The 17,949-nt window shown below is 37.9% G+C and overlaps 1 protein-coding gene across 22 annotated transcripts in view; it reads right to left on the bottom strand.

Moving 5' to 3' along the window:
- LRCH3 (leucine rich repeats and calponin homology domain containing 3) overlaps nucleotides 1-17,949 on the bottom strand; it is a 66,971-nt gene that overhangs the window by 31,236 nt on the left and 17,786 nt on the right. For all 22 annotated transcript variants that reach the window (XM_075099018.1, XM_075099025.1, XM_075099036.1 and 19 more), the window contains exons 2-7: nucleotides 8,679-8,823; nucleotides 7,071-7,197; nucleotides 6,409-6,514; nucleotides 6,102-6,238; nucleotides 5,021-5,130; nucleotides 690-783 (exon numbers count right to left, since the gene is read on the bottom strand). In XM_075099018.1, coding sequence (XP_074955119.1) covers nucleotides 690-783; nucleotides 5,021-5,130; nucleotides 6,102-6,238; nucleotides 6,409-6,514; nucleotides 7,071-7,197; nucleotides 8,679-8,823 — 719 coding nt within the window. The remainder of the gene's footprint in view (nucleotides 1-689; nucleotides 784-5,020; nucleotides 5,131-6,101; nucleotides 6,239-6,408; nucleotides 6,515-7,070; nucleotides 7,198-8,678; nucleotides 8,824-17,949) is intronic.

The raw sequence follows: 17,949 nt of genomic DNA, 5'->3' as shown, positions 1-17,949 counted from the left end.
CAGTTTTGTTTGCAATATCTGCAAGTGCTTGAAAACGTTCCAGGATGGAAACTCCTAGAACCCTCTCAAAAACCACGTTAGGAGTGCAAGCAAGTGTACAGAGTATAGCTCACTGAAACACTTTAGGTCTTAGCTACTGCCTCTTTTAGTTGACCCAAGAAGAAAAGGCAGCTTCCTCCTGGGAAGAATAACTGACAGTCTCCTTGCTAAGAGATCCCATTTTCTTGCTTCTAAATGGCAAACGAATTTTATTTTTAACATTTGAAACAAGCTGCAAAGAAAGAAGCTGAAATTTCCATTTCATTTTTGAAGCTTAGTTTTCATTTTCAAATTTATTTTATTGAAACAATTACTCATGAGTTAATTGTAGTCAACTCAACATTGTAATATGGTACAGTTTTAAGCTTTTTTTTTTTTACAATGAAGACCCCCCTTTTCTCATATTTTATGCTACAGTAAATTCATCTGTCATGAACTGTTTTATACATTTCTCTTATTATTTCCAACTTCGTCCCCATCCCATACAAAATTATGCTTTTCTCCAACAAAACAACAAATAATTTTAGCTCAAGGCAACCTGCACACTAGCATATACGTGTTACCTATTGAATATGCTTCCAGATGTATACTTATTACTTTGCTTTCCTGTACAATACTGCACTCAACAAAAATAAAGCTGCAACACTTACTTCATTCCCTGACCATCTTTTGTCTCCGCTGTCCACACTATTGAAGCCAGAATCAAGCGCTCCATATGGCCGGCCGGAATAGAGTTCCTCATGGCTGTCAAACACACAGTTTTAGTTACTATAACACAAACACCACCAAAAGCTGCTCAGCTATTACAGAACAAAAGCAGAATAAGCTACCAAGCACAGTGTGGTCACAAGCTCAGCACATCAGAAAGCATCATACTGCATTTGCCACATAAGACATGAAGCACATGCTTACAGCTACAAACATACTTGTCAGTCAGCTGTCCACCTGCCACTGCTTAGCATGTTAGGAGCTAATCTGATCCGAAGTATATATCCATACTTCAAACATTTCCCACAGAGAAATTAAGAAAACTGCAAAGTGATCTCTTATTTCACTGTTTAACAAATCAAACTTTCATTTTCTGCTGCTCATATGTTTTGGTTGAAAAACACTATCTCACAAACTTTTTCATAAGTAGGCATAAACCCATGCAAAATTACTAAAACTACAGGTGTATCAAAATATATTTCTACGCAAAAGTAAGCAGAATATATTACATAACTATCTCCTGTATCATAATTACCTAAGAAACTGTGCAGTAAGCTGGACAACATTTCAAATACTTCCTAATATAATAAATATAGAAATCTACATCTACAAAGCCTAACTTTGTCAGTGACATGTCTAGACAAAAGCATTAGACATGTGCCTAGTGTTACAATACATATAACCAAACAGCCATACAGTTCTCTAAATTTCTGGGCTCAGAAACTACGTAATTCAGCAGTACAGCCATCACAGATGTCAAGTCTGGCAACTGCTGCAGATAGCTACAGTAAAAGAGACAATGGGACTTGTCTGATCCACTGCAGATGGCATTTCACAATGGCTCAACTGTCCTACTGGCACTTGATGCCCCAGGGAGAAGTGCAGCAGTAATTACTACATAATACACAAGAAAGAACGAATTTCAGGAGGCTAATGGCTTCACCCCATCATAACTAAATTGCAGGTCATTTTCTCACTGGTATTGCTCTCAAGTTGTTGCTCCCCCTAAAATCCCTCTTTCAGGAAATACTTATTTTCAAATTACTATTATTATTTACGCAGCACACTGTGCGTGCATGGGACTTTGTAGAACAATGACAGACTACTACACTGAGGTATTTTAATTTTCTGAGAGACACAGAATAGCAAAAAACTAGGAGGAGGGATGGAGGGCTACAGATGAGAAACGCTAGGCTATACATCTGCTTCTATGCAGATCTAGATTCTGCAAATGTACACTAAAAGACAAGCTCTTGTGCCTGTGTGGAACTTTGATTAACTAAAGAGTTCCACCTTTATGGCCCCCATATTTAAACAGAAAGATCATCTGCATAATAAACCCCTAGCAAGAAATAAGGGGAAAGGAAAAAACAAGCTCCCTTCTTTTGGGTGGGGAATAAAAAAGAAAGACCATGAAATTGCCCAGTGCTGTTAAAGAACTATTACCTTGAATCACTGACAACGGAACCATACTTATGCTAACAGTTCACAGTACTTAAATACTGGATTTAAAACACCGGTCAAAGAAAAGAAAAATCCATCTGCAGCATAATTCCATTTTAAATGCACCAGTATTTTCAGAATCTCCTCAGAACCCTGTTCTAAGTTGAACAATTATTCCGAATTGAAGAATATAAAAATCAGTATTTGGCTAAAATAGAGAAGTATTAACATACAAATTTTCCTCTTTTAGCCTTCCTTTTCAATTATAGCTTTTGAAACCACTAAGGTTATCTGGTAACTCAAAAATTCATAATCACCATTCCCAGGAGACTCTTCTCCTTTTTAACATGAAAGCTGCTTTCTACACCTCCTCTCTGACTCTCACATCTAACCCAACTATTCAATGCTGCATGGTTTACACAATTACAATCATACAGCAGCCATCCTGAAATCAGTTGAGAAGTAAGATTTTTATTCCTCCCTGACCAACAAGCTACACAGAACAACTATTGAGCATTTAAACAGATCAAAGCATCTTGGGGCAACTACAACTTACCCAGGAAGCTTGAAATCAAAGCTAAATGCCTGGTAAGATCAACAGCCAAAGGAAAGACTTGCCAGCGTTTCAAAGACTAAAACACAGCTCCAAAGCCACAATGAAACACATATTTTAAAGTCCTGTAAGAAAAAGCAGTTGTCCAAGTCCCAGAATATCCACTACACTGGTTTATGTATGAGTTAAACCTTCTAACTCCAGACCATAACAGTCTGCCTCACTGCCAAAGGAACTGTTACACAGTTACAACAGTTCTGCCTCCTCTCAATCACATTCCCTCCAGCACCAACCTGAGGTGCTCTGAACTTCAGTGTGGTGAACCAAAGATGGGCGGCAGGAGATCAAAACTTGCTCCAAGATAAATTTCACAGAGCTTCTGCTTAGAGAAGGACTGTAGCATACAAGATCTCACTTTGGTAAGCCATTGTGATATAATGAGACAAGGCTAAAACAAATAATTAGTTGCACTAGAACCTCCAAACCACACTTTCTGCCATAACATTTCAGAGTATCTTGTTTTATTAGCAATATTAACCACTTTGTTATTAAAAAAAAAAATTTAATCAAGAGTGAACTGACAGCACGACTCAAACTTCTTTAAACTTTAAGAATCTCTACCACTCAGTTTCGGATTCTTAACCTCCATGGTATCTCACTTAGCTCATCAGATAAAACAGCAACAAAGTCTAGGGGTACTGACTGATATCTTATTTCTGTCAGTCACCTTTGAAAATAACAGACATAAAGCTCTTGTGACTTCCCTGGAAATACTAACTATATTGTAGTTGAATGCTTTTATTTCTCTCATCCCAAGTTCCAGAAGAATATAATAATTTGGGATCCTCTCTTCCACGGGATCATTCTACTATTTCCTCCTAACATGTACTCCAGTCCATGGACAGTTCTTCCATAGGTACATGAAGACAGATAGGTACACCTGCAATACTAAATACCCCAAGCAGCATGGTAACAACAACTAATTCTACCACCAACACTTATCTCCTCTTTGGGATGGAAATACAGCTGAAGGAAAGCCAGCTGAAGCTCATTTCATATGACTGAATCTGGAAGCAACTCTAGAGAAAGCATCCTCAATCAGTTCTGCACTTGTTTTTACGTTTGTAATTCCAACCTATGTTTAAAATACATTGTTCTTATTTCACAAAGGCAATTAATGAAAACTTCCATAGTAATATATAACTACAGCCAACAATAAATCACTAAATACACAGCCCACTTATTTTATTGGAATTTCTCTTAAAAAAATAAACAAACTATGCTAAACAGATCATGACAGTTTATCATTTAGATCCTTTTTGGTAACAGGACAGTATCCCCAGTATTACGCAGAAACCTTCCGCAAGAGCTTATACTCTAGGAAACTGAGTAACACTCGTAAAATACTCGTAAGCTGACATCATCTAGAAATATAATTTAAGACATTCGGTGCCAATGAGGAATCACTCTGTCAGTCCCTCATGCAAATTCTTCTTCACAAATCTGACTCATGATGATTTATTGTGAGGCCCTCTGATTTGTGTTTTATTGCTGCAAAGACAGCGGTACATCCTGTCGCAACTTATTCCTCCACACCTTATTGACACCTTCCAAGATGATTGAGGTAATTTTTATTTATATTTAGTGTCATACTTCACTGACGCCCTTCCCTCTGTATCATGTAACAGAAATAGATCTTAACTCCTGCTTTTCTCTAGACATCTTAATTTAGCAGCTGATATGGCTGACTGTTCCAATATTTGTGTTACACTGCTAAGCAATAGTGCCAAGTGAAAGCTTGCCAGAGATAACAGTTTACTAATGGGGTGGAGATCAGCATTTACACCTGCGGTTTGAGCGCAGCAGTTATAAAATTCTGCACAAAAGGTTAAAAATCACAGCAGGTATATACTAAAGTAAGTATGGAAAATATTAAGATCTTATAAGCTGAACACACATCTTAACAACATGAGAGCATACCCCCTGTACTATGAAGATACCAACACTTCTTACTGTACATCAACTCTAACACTGCCTTTCATATGATATTGCCCAGGTGTTGTTCTGAGCTGCTCCTCACTACTTATATAGTGGTATAGTGGTACCCTGTTAGAATGCACCATGAGATAACACAAATGACATTCTTCAAAACCGCCTCCATCAATGCACTTACCAAAGAATAATCCGTGGATCTAATTTTTTTAAAAAAACTCAGATGACTGACAAAATTTTCCTGAATGTCATCAGAACTAGGAATTTGGATTGTGCCAAACTTACCAAGATCCAAATCCCATGGGTCTCCTATCATAATCAGGCAACTCTGGAGCTATCTTGCATGCTTCTATGTTCAGGTATTTAAATATGTGAATTTTTCCTTTTATACATATCTTAAAAAAAAATTAAAAATTACATAAGTATAATTTGAGAATACATTTTCAAAGTACTCTACAGACATTTAACCTGTCGTTGAGAGTAATAAATGAGCACATTTATGTCAACTAATGCATCTTTTCTTCTAATCTCACTGCATTTTAGAAAAACAGCTGTAGTGGAGCATGACAGGATGCCCATGATAGACGAATGGAAGCTGTCATCCAAGTACATCTGGTCTGCATGCAACTTTGTCAGCTGGATGCTGAGTTTTCATCATGCAAACAAGACATAAGCATTTACAAGTAGTAGAATTTATACCCTTGGCATGAGAACAGATGCATCCCACCCATGCCCAACTTTGAATGGCAGCGGCAGGCTGCCAAAGCAAGCTCAAATTTAAAGTGAATGGAGCCAGTAACAGCTGTCTTTGCTTTCAAAGGGAAGCAAAACCCTATTGAAACTACGGGTTCAGCAAGTGCCACTCTTGCCTCAGAAGCAGCAGCTCACAGTAAAACCTGTAATACTCAAGGGCTTATGGCCCCACATTAAAAATTAAATTAGTCACTAACCATATTGCAGTTTCTAGCTCACAGGCCAGTTTGAGCACTCTGCTGCAAAGTGAACCTGCACACAGGGGCAATGAGGCCTCAGTCAAAATTTTGACTTTTGAGAGTTACAAAATCAGTCTTGCCTAAGAGAGCTTGCTCTCTCCTACACTGAAAGCAGAAATGTTCAGCGAGCATTAGTACAATGCTAATAGTGGAATTCTTAGTAATATCCCATAGGTGTGACTACTAGTAAGTAAAGTAAGAAAAGAAAAAGGGATTTTTCTAGCTGTGCTGCGTATTCAGCACTTTTAGACAATACAATTTATTTAAAGTCCTCTTCTTCCTTAAATAAAGCTTGTAATAGAACCCTTCAGCTTTTTACTTCATTCTGTCCTTTTTAGTTGAACTAGTCATCTGAATTCCTAGCTGCAGATTACCTGTGCAGGGGGTGACTGGAGAGGGTTGTTCTCTAACATGATGGTCTGCAGATGTCTGAGGTTCCTATAACAAACTGGTATTGTTGTTATTTTATTGCAGGAGAAATCTAATCGAATCAAAGGCAACTCAGCAAGCTCTGAAGATAGAAAATAAACATAATTCAGCAGATTTAAAAGCAAGATTATAAAAATATGTTTTACAAAATAATTAAGTACACTGCTTCTAGCTCTCAGGGGAAGAAAAAGGCATTGAAAATAAAGAAGTGCTTGAAGCTTCTGCTGTTACAACTGACAGCCTTTATCTCACCTTCAGGTAAATGCACCAAATTATTTCTTCTGACGTTTAGGTCCCGCAAGGATTCCAGATTGCCAATCTGTGGAGGTATTGTCTGTATTTCATTACAGCTCACATCCTACAAAGCAAGAGTAAAGAATGAGTTAGCAGTTTTGACATTGCCACCACTGACTGGTAAGCCTCTGTTAGTAACCATAGGTAGTGTTTTATTTAGGGACTGAAAGAAAAAGACAACTATTTACATAACACCTTAGATGCTTATATTCATTAGATCTTGATGCTGATGTGAAGCATTATTCTCATTTTAAATATATGGGGAAATAAAAGCTTTAAAAGATTAAGAATTCAGATGTAGAAGTTTATTTCAAGTTATCTTGTTCAAGTTATTCCATATTATTTGAGACAGTGCAGCTTGCTATATAAAAGCTTTTTGCCAGAAACAAATGCATAACAGCTCTAACTCCATCCAGCCTTCCTTTCAAAAACAGGGAAGTCTGAGAAATGGGATTTCGAACTTGCACATGCTCAGATAGCATCCTAATTACTGCATTATTCTGATCAGTTTGAAGAAATTGTTATTTCTTCTGAAGCACCCCCGAACCTATTAGACACATCAATTAAAAATTAAAGACTGAACAGTAATAGTTTAAAAAAACCAACAACTGTATACTCACAAGCTCTGTCAGCTGCCTGAGCTGTCCAATTTCTTCAGGTATCGAAACCAACTTATTATTACTTGCTATCAAAACCTTTAGTGGTAGACTACAGAGGTGTACGGGCAATGTTGAGAGCTGGTTTCGACTTTTTGGACAGAAAGAAAACAAAATCATCAGAACTCTAGTGAGAAATCACCTCACCTCTTAATGCAATGAAAGACATACAAAACCCACACTCCATTGAGATGATAAACTCAGTCTTTCTTCATTACTTGGTTTAACTAGTTATGTGTGAACAAACTCTGAATACCAAGTACCAAGCCTGATCAAATGCTTTCTAACTCAGTGCTGGGGAATATGATATTTTTGTGCCCTTTCAGGTGCTTCTGACAACTGGCCATCCTGTCACAAATGAATATGTTTGAACAGAGTGCAAAAGCCTTTCTGATATGTAGTATTGCAGGTCAGCACATACAAAATGCCAAGAGAAAGTAATTATTTACTCAAGTAGAAATATACTTTAAATATTCAGAAAATCATGTGGATCAAGACTTTTGGTATGATAGATTTCATTATTCCAAAATACAGTCCTGGACATTTCATAATAAACTATTATTAAGGCAAATATGAGGTCATATGACTGGACCATAACCTCAGACAGAATGAGAATGGATTGTAAAAAGAGAATGATTCCCTTTAAAAATAAAACATAGCAAGGAACAGTGACTAGATGATTAGAAAGTTACTAGGGTCTTAACTAAGGCTTTGATCAGGTGTTGATATTTACCAAGATACGCTGCTGTATTATTTCATGCTTGAAACTCAGACTTCCTTATTATTAAAGCAAAAAAAAAAACCCAAACAAAAACTTCTGAGCAGTCAGTGAACCAACAGCAGCTTTTAAAAGGATAATAATTGGACTGCACCTACTAGAGATCATAGCAATAGGAAACCCATACCTGATTCATATCCTATTCCAACAATTCTTACCATCAATAAAAAAAAGAAAATAAAGAAACATAAGCATACTAAACTGGCAGAAGTATAACGGCAGAAGGAAATAGCCTGAAGTTTTTCTTGATCAGTATCATTGCCAATTTACGACAAGGAACTTTCCACACCTCTTAAAAGGCCTTCTACAAATGGAGAATGCTGTACACAGTTGAATTTCATCAACAGGCTAAGCTGCAGTAATTAGCTTTTAATGCTGGCAGAGAAGCATTAATGCTTGAGGAAGATCTTTAAAAGTAGAGTGAAGGTAAAGGGAAATTGCATAAGCCTTATACAGCAGCCAAGAGCTGAATTGTAAAGACTATCCAAAAGCCCCATCTTCTTTTTTCAGTCTGCATGCCTGTATTTCACATGAAAACTACTGGAATTTATTTTGTGAGTCCTTTAAGTTGGAATTAGCTTTATTCTTCATACTCTACTTCTACAACTGCTGCTTAATCCTCACGTTCCCAGATCCACCCAAGTAGGAAAGACTGGTTCAGGTTGCTTTGATTCAATGACATACAATATAACAACACAATGATTACACGCCATGTTAGCATTACTTATGGATACATCAAAATTTATAAACCAAGACTACTGATGCTGAAGCAAAATTTCTAAGACAATCGTTACCTGATATTTAGAAATGTTAAAGACTGTAAATTCAAAACAGCCTCTGGGATATATCGAATGCAGTTCTGGTACAAATTAAGACTCTCGAGGGAGACAAAGTGACATGCTTCTGCTGGAAGTTCTGACAGTCTGTTCCGTGACAAATCTGAAGAGAGGGAAAAAAGAAACATTCAGTAAAGCTATCTTAAAATATCACGAGGACAAGTATTGACGGTATATTCACCATCACACAGTGGGAAAAGTTGGACAGGAATCAGTTTTCACTGTCCTGCCTGCAAAATTTCCAAGATTATGAAGTGACTCTCACTTCACATACAAAATAAACCAACATCTTTTAAAATCTTACAGCCACAATGAGAGAAAGCCAGATGCAACATTCCTTTCATAGCCATGCTTGCACACCCCAAACTGCCTTATGCTTAGAGGAAGCTAGTTTAAAGTGCTGAAAGCCCAGCTTCAAATCTCTGTTTCAGGACCATATTTAGATTATGGAGTTGGTATTGGGTAGGCAGTGCTGTAATGACCAGAATCACGAAGTAGTTTTCTCCCTGCCCCCTCCTGGGGCACTCTGTTACATGGAAATCTCAGCTTCAAACTCTGGTCTAAGATATATACTTTATATAGATACACTCATATTTGTAGGTACCAGTTCCAACAGGGGAAACATGAGGCACACACCTTAGACAAACCTTTTATAGACTAGCCAAAGCATTCCCTCCTTCAGGGAGATGCCGGTTCAAGCCTGTACTCTCAACCAGGCAATGGAAGGATTTTCAAGAAAGGGCCTTCCCAAATGCAGATAAATGCTCTGCTTGCTGTGAGCAGTAAGGTTTTCTGTTTCTTTGTGATCATACATGCCTTGCTTGGCAAGAGAGAAAAATCTAACCAAAACTGCTACCAAATGTTTGTATCTGAACATTTTTCCTTAGCCAGTTCCAATTACAAGTCTATACGTATAAAATAGCCATCAGTATTATTCTGCTTCAAGAGTAAAAGCTGCATTGTGATAAATAATGTAGTTGCAAAGGGTTCTTTTTTCTTTAAAGGTCAAGGAAAGCTCTTGCTTATAAATGCCAAAGGACAGTTCTCACAAATGCACACTAATAGCTCCTGCTTCCTAACACACCCAGCTCTTAATTCTGACTGGAGTTATGCTCACATCAAGAGCACCTTGCGTCAGCAGGGAGTTCCTACTTAGATACTGCCTGTTTAATAAACTGACACTTCTCCTTTACATTTTTAAGAGAGGGCAGACATTCATTGTAAAAACCCATCTAATCTGAATCGGTGTCATGAATGATTGAAATAAAAAAAAAGAAATAAAAATTTAATTGCTATTTTATTTGTTTTGAATTTCAATTTCTCCTCATCGGCATAAGACGATAAAAGCTCCCACCCCACAACGTATTCCATAAACTGATACAATTTCTGTATCATTATTCCATGAAGGAACTGTCCAATTGAGATTACTTTTTAAAGACTGCCAATGCAGATAGGTCTTGTGGTTCTTGACATGATTTTTTTTTTTTTTAAAAGGAAGCTTTTCCAGAGTAAAAAAGCCCTTCTCAGGTGCCCAAGGAAGAGAAGTCACTCCAAGTGCAGCTGGAACTGACTCTAGGTCTACCTCAAGGTTTAGAACAAGCCATGAGCTACTACTGACAGATAACCAGTAATTAAAAATCTCACTAGAAAGAATCACCATAAAAAACTTTGTAGAGAAAAACCTACAGATGTGCTTTAATGTACAAGTGGGAAGGAACTGCATTATCGAACCTACAGGTATGACTGAAGCCAACTATAGCAGAGGCTATGATGGATATAAAGTTCAGATGTTGCAGGGTGCACACAGATAAGAAAACATGAAAATCATGGAAACTTCTAATCCACCAATACAAAAAGGTAACAGGGAACAAAAACTCCTTGTCTGTTCAGCTACGAGTATTTAATAATAATTTTTAAAAAATTACACTAAGTGCTTCTTTCCAGCTTGTGCCGTCCTCAGATATCATCTCAGCTTAAACTTGTCCAAATTTGATTTTGAAAAACCAACACTTTTAAATTAATGTTTCTGACCAGCTCTAATAGTGGGAGCTAAAACTACAAAGTAATAGAAGTCATTAGCATTAAATCTGCATTGCAAATCTAGGATTGTGTAACTGCCTTACAAAGGAAACCGTTTGAGATCTTTGCCCCCCTTTTCTATTTTCTGTGGAAGAGACAACCTTCCCCCCCTTTTTCTTTTCTTCTAGGAGTGAAGAAAAACCTGCACTTAGAGATTGCTAAAGACAGCTTCCATAAACATCCTAATCTTGCCGTATGCTAATCCAGATAAACATCAGACAAATGCATCAAATGCAAAGAAAGACCACAGTGATGGATCCTGCTTCCTGCTACTGCCAAAATTTTTTTTACCTCTGTTGTTCATCCCAGGCCCTTTGTATTGTCAAAGTTTGTGTGAATCTCAAATCAAAATTAAACACAGCAGTCTTTTAATCACTTCACCACACAGCCCCATAAACCCTATGTCAGCACCATGGAAAAATAATGGTGCAGGCAGCAGAGTCCCTTGTTCCGGTGGCAGGGATCACTTTTGCTAATTTAAAGCACTTGCTGAACACCAACCTAAGTAGGGAGAGCAAATGAATCGGACTGATCAGAAGCTGCTTAAGATTCTGTAGATAGTAAAGGAGTCAAAGTATCTGCGTATACCCTGCAGGGACACAACATACACTTTCAAGGGAATGTATGACACTTGCTTTGCACAAGCCATTTCCCATAATACATCAGTCTGTCCTAGGGATTCTTCTGCATTACTTCCACAATTTAATTCTCATCAATGTTTTAGAGAAAATGACAGTAAACTCCAACCTTCTCCTCCTCCAAGTTGTACAGCTGCAGTAGATTTAAAGTAGAGTGATAGTCATTGTATGAAACAGATGAACAACTCCATCCTCTTCCCCACCTTCCTCCTAAAAATATTTGAATGAAAGGAACAGCTCTAGCAAAACTAGAAGAGAAGAAAAAGCACTCCAGTGATTGGTTATATGTTTATATATATGCTACTCTGCAGTACAGCAGTAGCTGGTGCTTTTCCAAAGGAAGAAGTGTGAGTGAGGTAAAGGAACAAAACCAAAAGTATTTTATCAAAAATATCTGTCAATTAAGACTTGTTTTATTCTACTATATCCATAAAATAACTGTTTAACAACCAGAAAATAAAAAAGTGTTATAGCACAAATTACTGTGCAAACTAAAATTTGTGCAGTTTTCTCTCCATTTCTCAGAAAAAAATGACAGAATGTTGCTGTGAGGTTTGGTTTTTGGGGTTTTTTGTTTGTTTGTTTTGGGTTTGTTTTTTTTACAAATATTGTATTATGAATTAAGAGGCCATTGATAAATGTCAAATTGACCAATGACTAACGATCATGATGCAGATGATTTGCTTTAATATGTATATGCACACCCTTGCTGCCTGACATACCATAAAATGCAAAGAGCAAATGACTTATTCCCCTGTAGAAGCAAAAATGCTGAATTTCACCATGAATAAGCATATGAGTGAAATATGGCTATTATAACTTGAGCTAAGATTGACTTGTTTGTGTTCACATTTCATGGGTTAAAACTACTGTTAACAGAAATCTGCTTTAAAAAAGGTTTTTCTAGCCTGCTAAAAATGGATGCGTTTCCTTGAAGGCAAGATCATGTGGAATTTTGGCAAAGGGAAAGTGTTCTTTGGATCCAAGCTCTTTGTGAAAGATAAAAAAAAAGCCAACAGTACACATACAAAATGAAATCTCAGAGCGGAGTCAGATCGCTGACCTTCTCCATCTTAATTGGGATTCTGTTCAGAAAGCCAGCAAATCCAATATTAAATACAACTAGAGAATACACTACATTTAAAATTGCATCATTTGGCATTAAATGTAAACTTTTCCTGCTCAAACAAGAATGTTCTTCTAAAGTCAAACATTAGCAGGGCTGTGTTCACACATCTTTAACTTAAGCTGTAACACAAATTTTGTCTCCAAAGGAAAATGACTGATGCATAAAGATGCACTGTTTAAGGTACTGGGTACTTTAACCCACTACAGACACTATAAAGAGAGGGAGCTGCAGCTCAACTTGTTGCTGGCACTCAAACTAGCTGGGCGGTGGTGAATTCCAACTCATCATGAGATGCTAATGTGATCAGTCCACTAATCCTGTTGCTACGGGAATACAGCTTCGGCTCTCATTCCAATTAACTACAAGCCAGTGAGAGCCAGTTCTAGACCCAGACTGTGCTACAAAATTTAGTTGATAAAAACCTGCTTTTTGTCACCAAAATCCGCATGTGTCTCCCACACACATTTACTTTTTTTTTTTTAAATGTAAGCCAGCAAAGCCTCGATTTTTGGCCATCTGTTCGAAACCGAAAGTCAGCGACCACCATCATAGCCGCTGGCACAACACTAATGTAAGATAGATTGTGACACTATGTCAGCATCTGTAAACTGTGGGCTCCCACCCATGATGCATCATGCCTTCTATAACAACCCAGTTGCAGCTGTGTGACATCAGCCATGAATGTGCTGCAGTGATGCAACAATACTGGTATCTGTGAATTCATCTGAATCCTGATGGTGACACTGGCTGCTACATGCTGCCCTCAACTAGGATGACTTCATTTGAAGGGCAAGAAAATGTTCTGTTTTCCCTAAAACCATGAAGCATCCATTGTAACTTAAAAGCAAACTCAGTTTTCCTTTTTATATGAGACAAATCTAAAATATATTAGCTCGCAGTTCACAGACAAAAATGTATTTTCATATGACTAATTAGATAGGCCAATCAACGACCAGGAGGCCGACAGCCAGTACAGCGACAAAAGGAAAGAGGCTGCATGAACTGCTTGCTGTAAGAGGACAAAGTACAGCTGTTCAAGACTAAATACGTTCAAAATCTGGAACCGTGTAAACGGACTTCTTTTCTTCCCACATACACAACTTAAAGACCAGAAGCGAACTCCACAGTTTCACAATGATAACAACAAAACCGCAATCACCAGCTTCTCAGAGCACTGAAGAATACCCTTGAAGTAGCTGATGCAATCTTGCAGGTATGGAAAGCAGCTACCTAAACAGCTAATTTACAACTACTGCTCTGGAAGATTCAGGCTGCTCCCTGGAAATTAACTGCTTAGGTTACAGGCATCTTTCATATAACATCACTAAACAGATCTTTTGAGGAACTTGATGCCATTTGATTGCTCAATTATGACATTTAGAATCAACTCTATTAGAACAATTATTCACATTTCCAAATGCAATTGAAGCACATTGTCATATAAACATTAACTCCACTTTTTTGTGTGTCATTCGTTCTATTAGCCAAATAAATAAATGCATATTGATCCTGGTTTTATGAATTGATTTGTTTCACCCCCAAAGCATTTCAGAACTTGAAAATCTGAAAAGAGCAATGCTTATGATGCTGCTGAATTTTAGGAAACATTCTCATAAAGCTACTAAAAGAAAACTAATAAAATGAACGCATAGCTGAAGCAGAGGAGATACTGGTATTATAGTACTGACTCTTCTTCCACAAGAAAACTAAAAATCATCATAAAATAATACCTCTGTGATATAATTTTGATGCTGTTGGTTGCTGTACTCAGCACCTGGGAATGTTTTCCTTTCTAAGCACTGAAAGTGCTGGCATCCTTAGAGCTTCAGTTCACACCTGGAGGATTTCTTGACACAGGAGGGGTGATTTTACCTCTTCCTGCCTGCTATGATATAACACTACCACTTTTGTCATACACTAATTTAAAACAAACCTCAGAAATGTCATCTCGTGACTCACCTTCTACTTACCAGTCCTGTCAAACCTGAACTTTTCCCAACTATTCTCCCATGTATCTGAGATACACCTCTTGTAAACCTATTAAGTTAAGGTGAAGGAAAGTAGTATTTACTGAATCAAAATGATGCTGTTCCTCCTTTGTTTTACCTAGGTTAATGCACACTGCTGACACGATAGCACCACCGCCCAAGCTGGAATACCCGAGTTAACAGGCATAATGAAGACTGTTTTCGCCTACATTATTTCTGTAGCCCTGTAATGAAATACAACCCCAAATTTCTACCCTCAATTTCCAGTATCTCATGAAGGAAAATTAGATTCAGACATGCGATCCGACCTTGATACACTTCTCACATTTCAATTATCAGCAGATCCATTCTTGATATGTACTGTCACATTCCTACTCAGTAGCAGTACTAGCAGCATTGAAACATGTTTTAATCTCCAACATGAACAGGCTCCGACTTCTGCAGTCACAGAAAACAACGCAAAGGTTAGTGGTTTCTTCTGAATGTCAGCCTGGCCGTGCTATGCCTGGAATGCAGAGGTGCTTACCACCAAAGCCTACTTCACCAACCTGAGAATACACTGCCTAACATGCAAAACAAATTGAAAGATTACACTTCACGCTGAAATTGGCCCTCTAGATTTCCTGCCTTTAAAGACAAGGTTTGTAGCATGCTTTTTAAACAAAGCTGTCTAACACTGTCCTTTGTAAAACCTGTTTCAAATCATTGCCAAATCATTGTCAAGTTTCAGATGTGTGGATCAAAGTTTCACATACGCTACTTCCTCTGGCTACACTTTTATTTTGGAACATTCAATACAAATAACAAAGCTTCTTGACAAAGGTTTTAAAAAACAAGAGAACCCCTCACTTCTCTGAAGAAGTCTCACAAATCCTTGCTTGAAGCAATTATAGTGAGCAAGAACTATGGCCAAAGCATTTACCTTTTCCTTCAATACCTAGATTACCGAATCTAGCTACAAAAAACCTGGCTAGCTTTTTTGTTGTTTATCTCAGGAGCATTTTAAGAACAGTCACACAAGGGAGTTTTGCAGAATCTGGCTTCCAAATTACTTGAACTACACTAGGCTTTTTTAGCATTAAGTTGCCCCTTCAACTCTTCTCCATTAAAACACATCACATAAAACCAAGAAATTAATCAAGTACAACTCCCTTACTAAGATTAGTCTCTGCAACATTCACCATTCTCTGTTAAGACTAGAAAAATCCATGTACAAAGATCTGTAAGAACTTTAATTATACTAAATAAGAAAACCCAGTCATACCTGGGATCAAAGAGGAAAACAGAAGGTTCTAAGCACCAACTCCCATTCTCCCTCCTTTTCTCTCCCCACATGATTTTAATGCATATTTGCTGTAGTTTAGCTTTCTCTTTTACACATGAATGAAAACCTCACAGCTGTCACCATGAAAAACACTGACTAAACACAAACACTTATTTTACAGTCCTGCACTTACTGTCAGCTGCTGCATGCTCTCTGACAAGAAAGCACATTCCCAATGAAAGCATGATTTTCTCACAGGAGCAGACCGCATAAACACTGCAAGAGGATAAATATTCTAATCAGAGTTACAACTTAGAATACAATGCCATTTCCTCTCAGAAATAATTTAATTTTCCTTTGCAAGGAGTGTTATTGCTTGTTTATTAAAAATGTAAAAAAAACAACCAAACAAAAAACAAACAAACAAAAACCCCAACCAAAAACTAGAGGAAACTATAGAATACCATTATACAGTTACTGTGTGTGGTTACTGGAGAACAGGCAAGAGTGACAAGCTCCAGTCCCAGCAAGGAACTGAGAACTCTTAATATTCCATCAACTCCAGTTGCTTTTCCTCTAGTTGGCCCTAGAGCAGGAAAATCAGTAGCCCAATTATTCAAACTTATGTCAAGCATTATTTATTAATTTTTCAATGGAGAACCTAGCTTCACAGTCAGTCACTCTAAGCCAGGGAACAATTACTTACTGGCCATTTATCATCATCCCCTCCCTTGTGCCAGCACTCCTGATTGTGCAGCCACACAGCCAGTTGGGTCTCATTACTGAGAACAAATCTTGCAAAAAACCAAAGCCACAAATAGTTTTCAGCCCTTCTGAGGCATGATCTGATTCATACCGCAGTTGTGTAATCTCTAACATCAATATAAGAGAGAGGATGAGAATGTGTGGCTGCATGTGTAGGGAAGAGAGGGACCGTGACTTTTGACAGTAGCTGGGATTTGGACTAGCTGGTTGATAACAAACATTAAACTGCACTTTTTCTGGTTCCTTAATACACACACACTCTTCTAATAAAACACAGAGTAGCAAACAAAGGGTTATGATCAGGGATTTAGTCCCAGGTTTTACTCATTACAGATATGTACCTGCATACACAGTGTGATATTTTAAGGATAGCACATGGTGGAGTAAAGCAAACACTTCAGGAATGAGATGCAACCACTTTTCACGTGAGCAGGGAGCAGAAATCAGTGGCTTCAAAAGGGAGGCATGATGAAGGAAGTCAAATGACCTAGCAGCTGAGCCTTATGACTGGTCAGTAAACAATGGGACAGGCTACAGACAGAACACAAACTGCAACTGCATGCACTGCTACAGCAGAGATTATGCAAAATGGAACTGTTTATCCATGTTGGAAAATAAGGATTAATTCTAACCCTTTCCTATGGGGTTTGGAGTTTAAGAAGCTTTTACATATGCTCTACTTCCAACTTCTGGTACATACCACCACGCACACACACACACCCCCACACACACCCCAATCTTCTCTCTTCCAGCAATTTCATTCTGTTTCCTCACTAAACTTGGGCATCCAGCCAACATCATAATCATGCTTCTCTTTCAAACAACCTTAAAACTTAAAGCCAAACAAACTAAAGTAAGTGAAAGTTGGAGAAGCAATGTTGCAAGAGATCTAACACTGAGGAAATAAACCAGAGTCTCCAGCTCCCAAGTCTGGTTAAATTGGGGAAGTTCAGTTCCTCACTGGTGGGCTGCACTGCAGGTCCCTCTTTTTTTTGTTGCGCAAAACATACATACAGTATTTATCTCCAGGTAAAGCAGCCTTTGGATGACATGGGCAAAGTTGGTAAGGCAATACCCCTTCATTGATAAACCTGGTTTAAAGGAGGCTATTTTGGTTTGACCCAAACCCACTCCTTGTTGACTTTAAACTAAAAAAAAAAAAAGGGGAAAAAAAGAAAAAAAAAGGTCAAATCAAAGCATGAAACCTGTATGTCTCTGTATATCTAGCCTTTTATACTAGTTTAACTAAGACAATTTAAAATGGTACCTGAAAGCCTTGGAGATACACCCTCCGGGATCCAATGATACTGGTGTAAAATTGACACCTCAATTGGATACTCCCTATCAGCCCTCTGCTGTAAGCTAC

This window comes from Phalacrocorax aristotelis, chromosome 7 (assembly GCF_949628215.1).
Source record: "Phalacrocorax aristotelis chromosome 7, bGulAri2.1, whole genome shotgun sequence".
Lineage (NCBI taxonomy): Eukaryota > Metazoa > Chordata > Aves > Suliformes > Phalacrocoracidae > Phalacrocorax > Phalacrocorax aristotelis.
The sequence above is the reverse complement of the archived record's forward strand: the minus strand, read 5'-3'. Positions and strand labels throughout refer to the sequence as shown.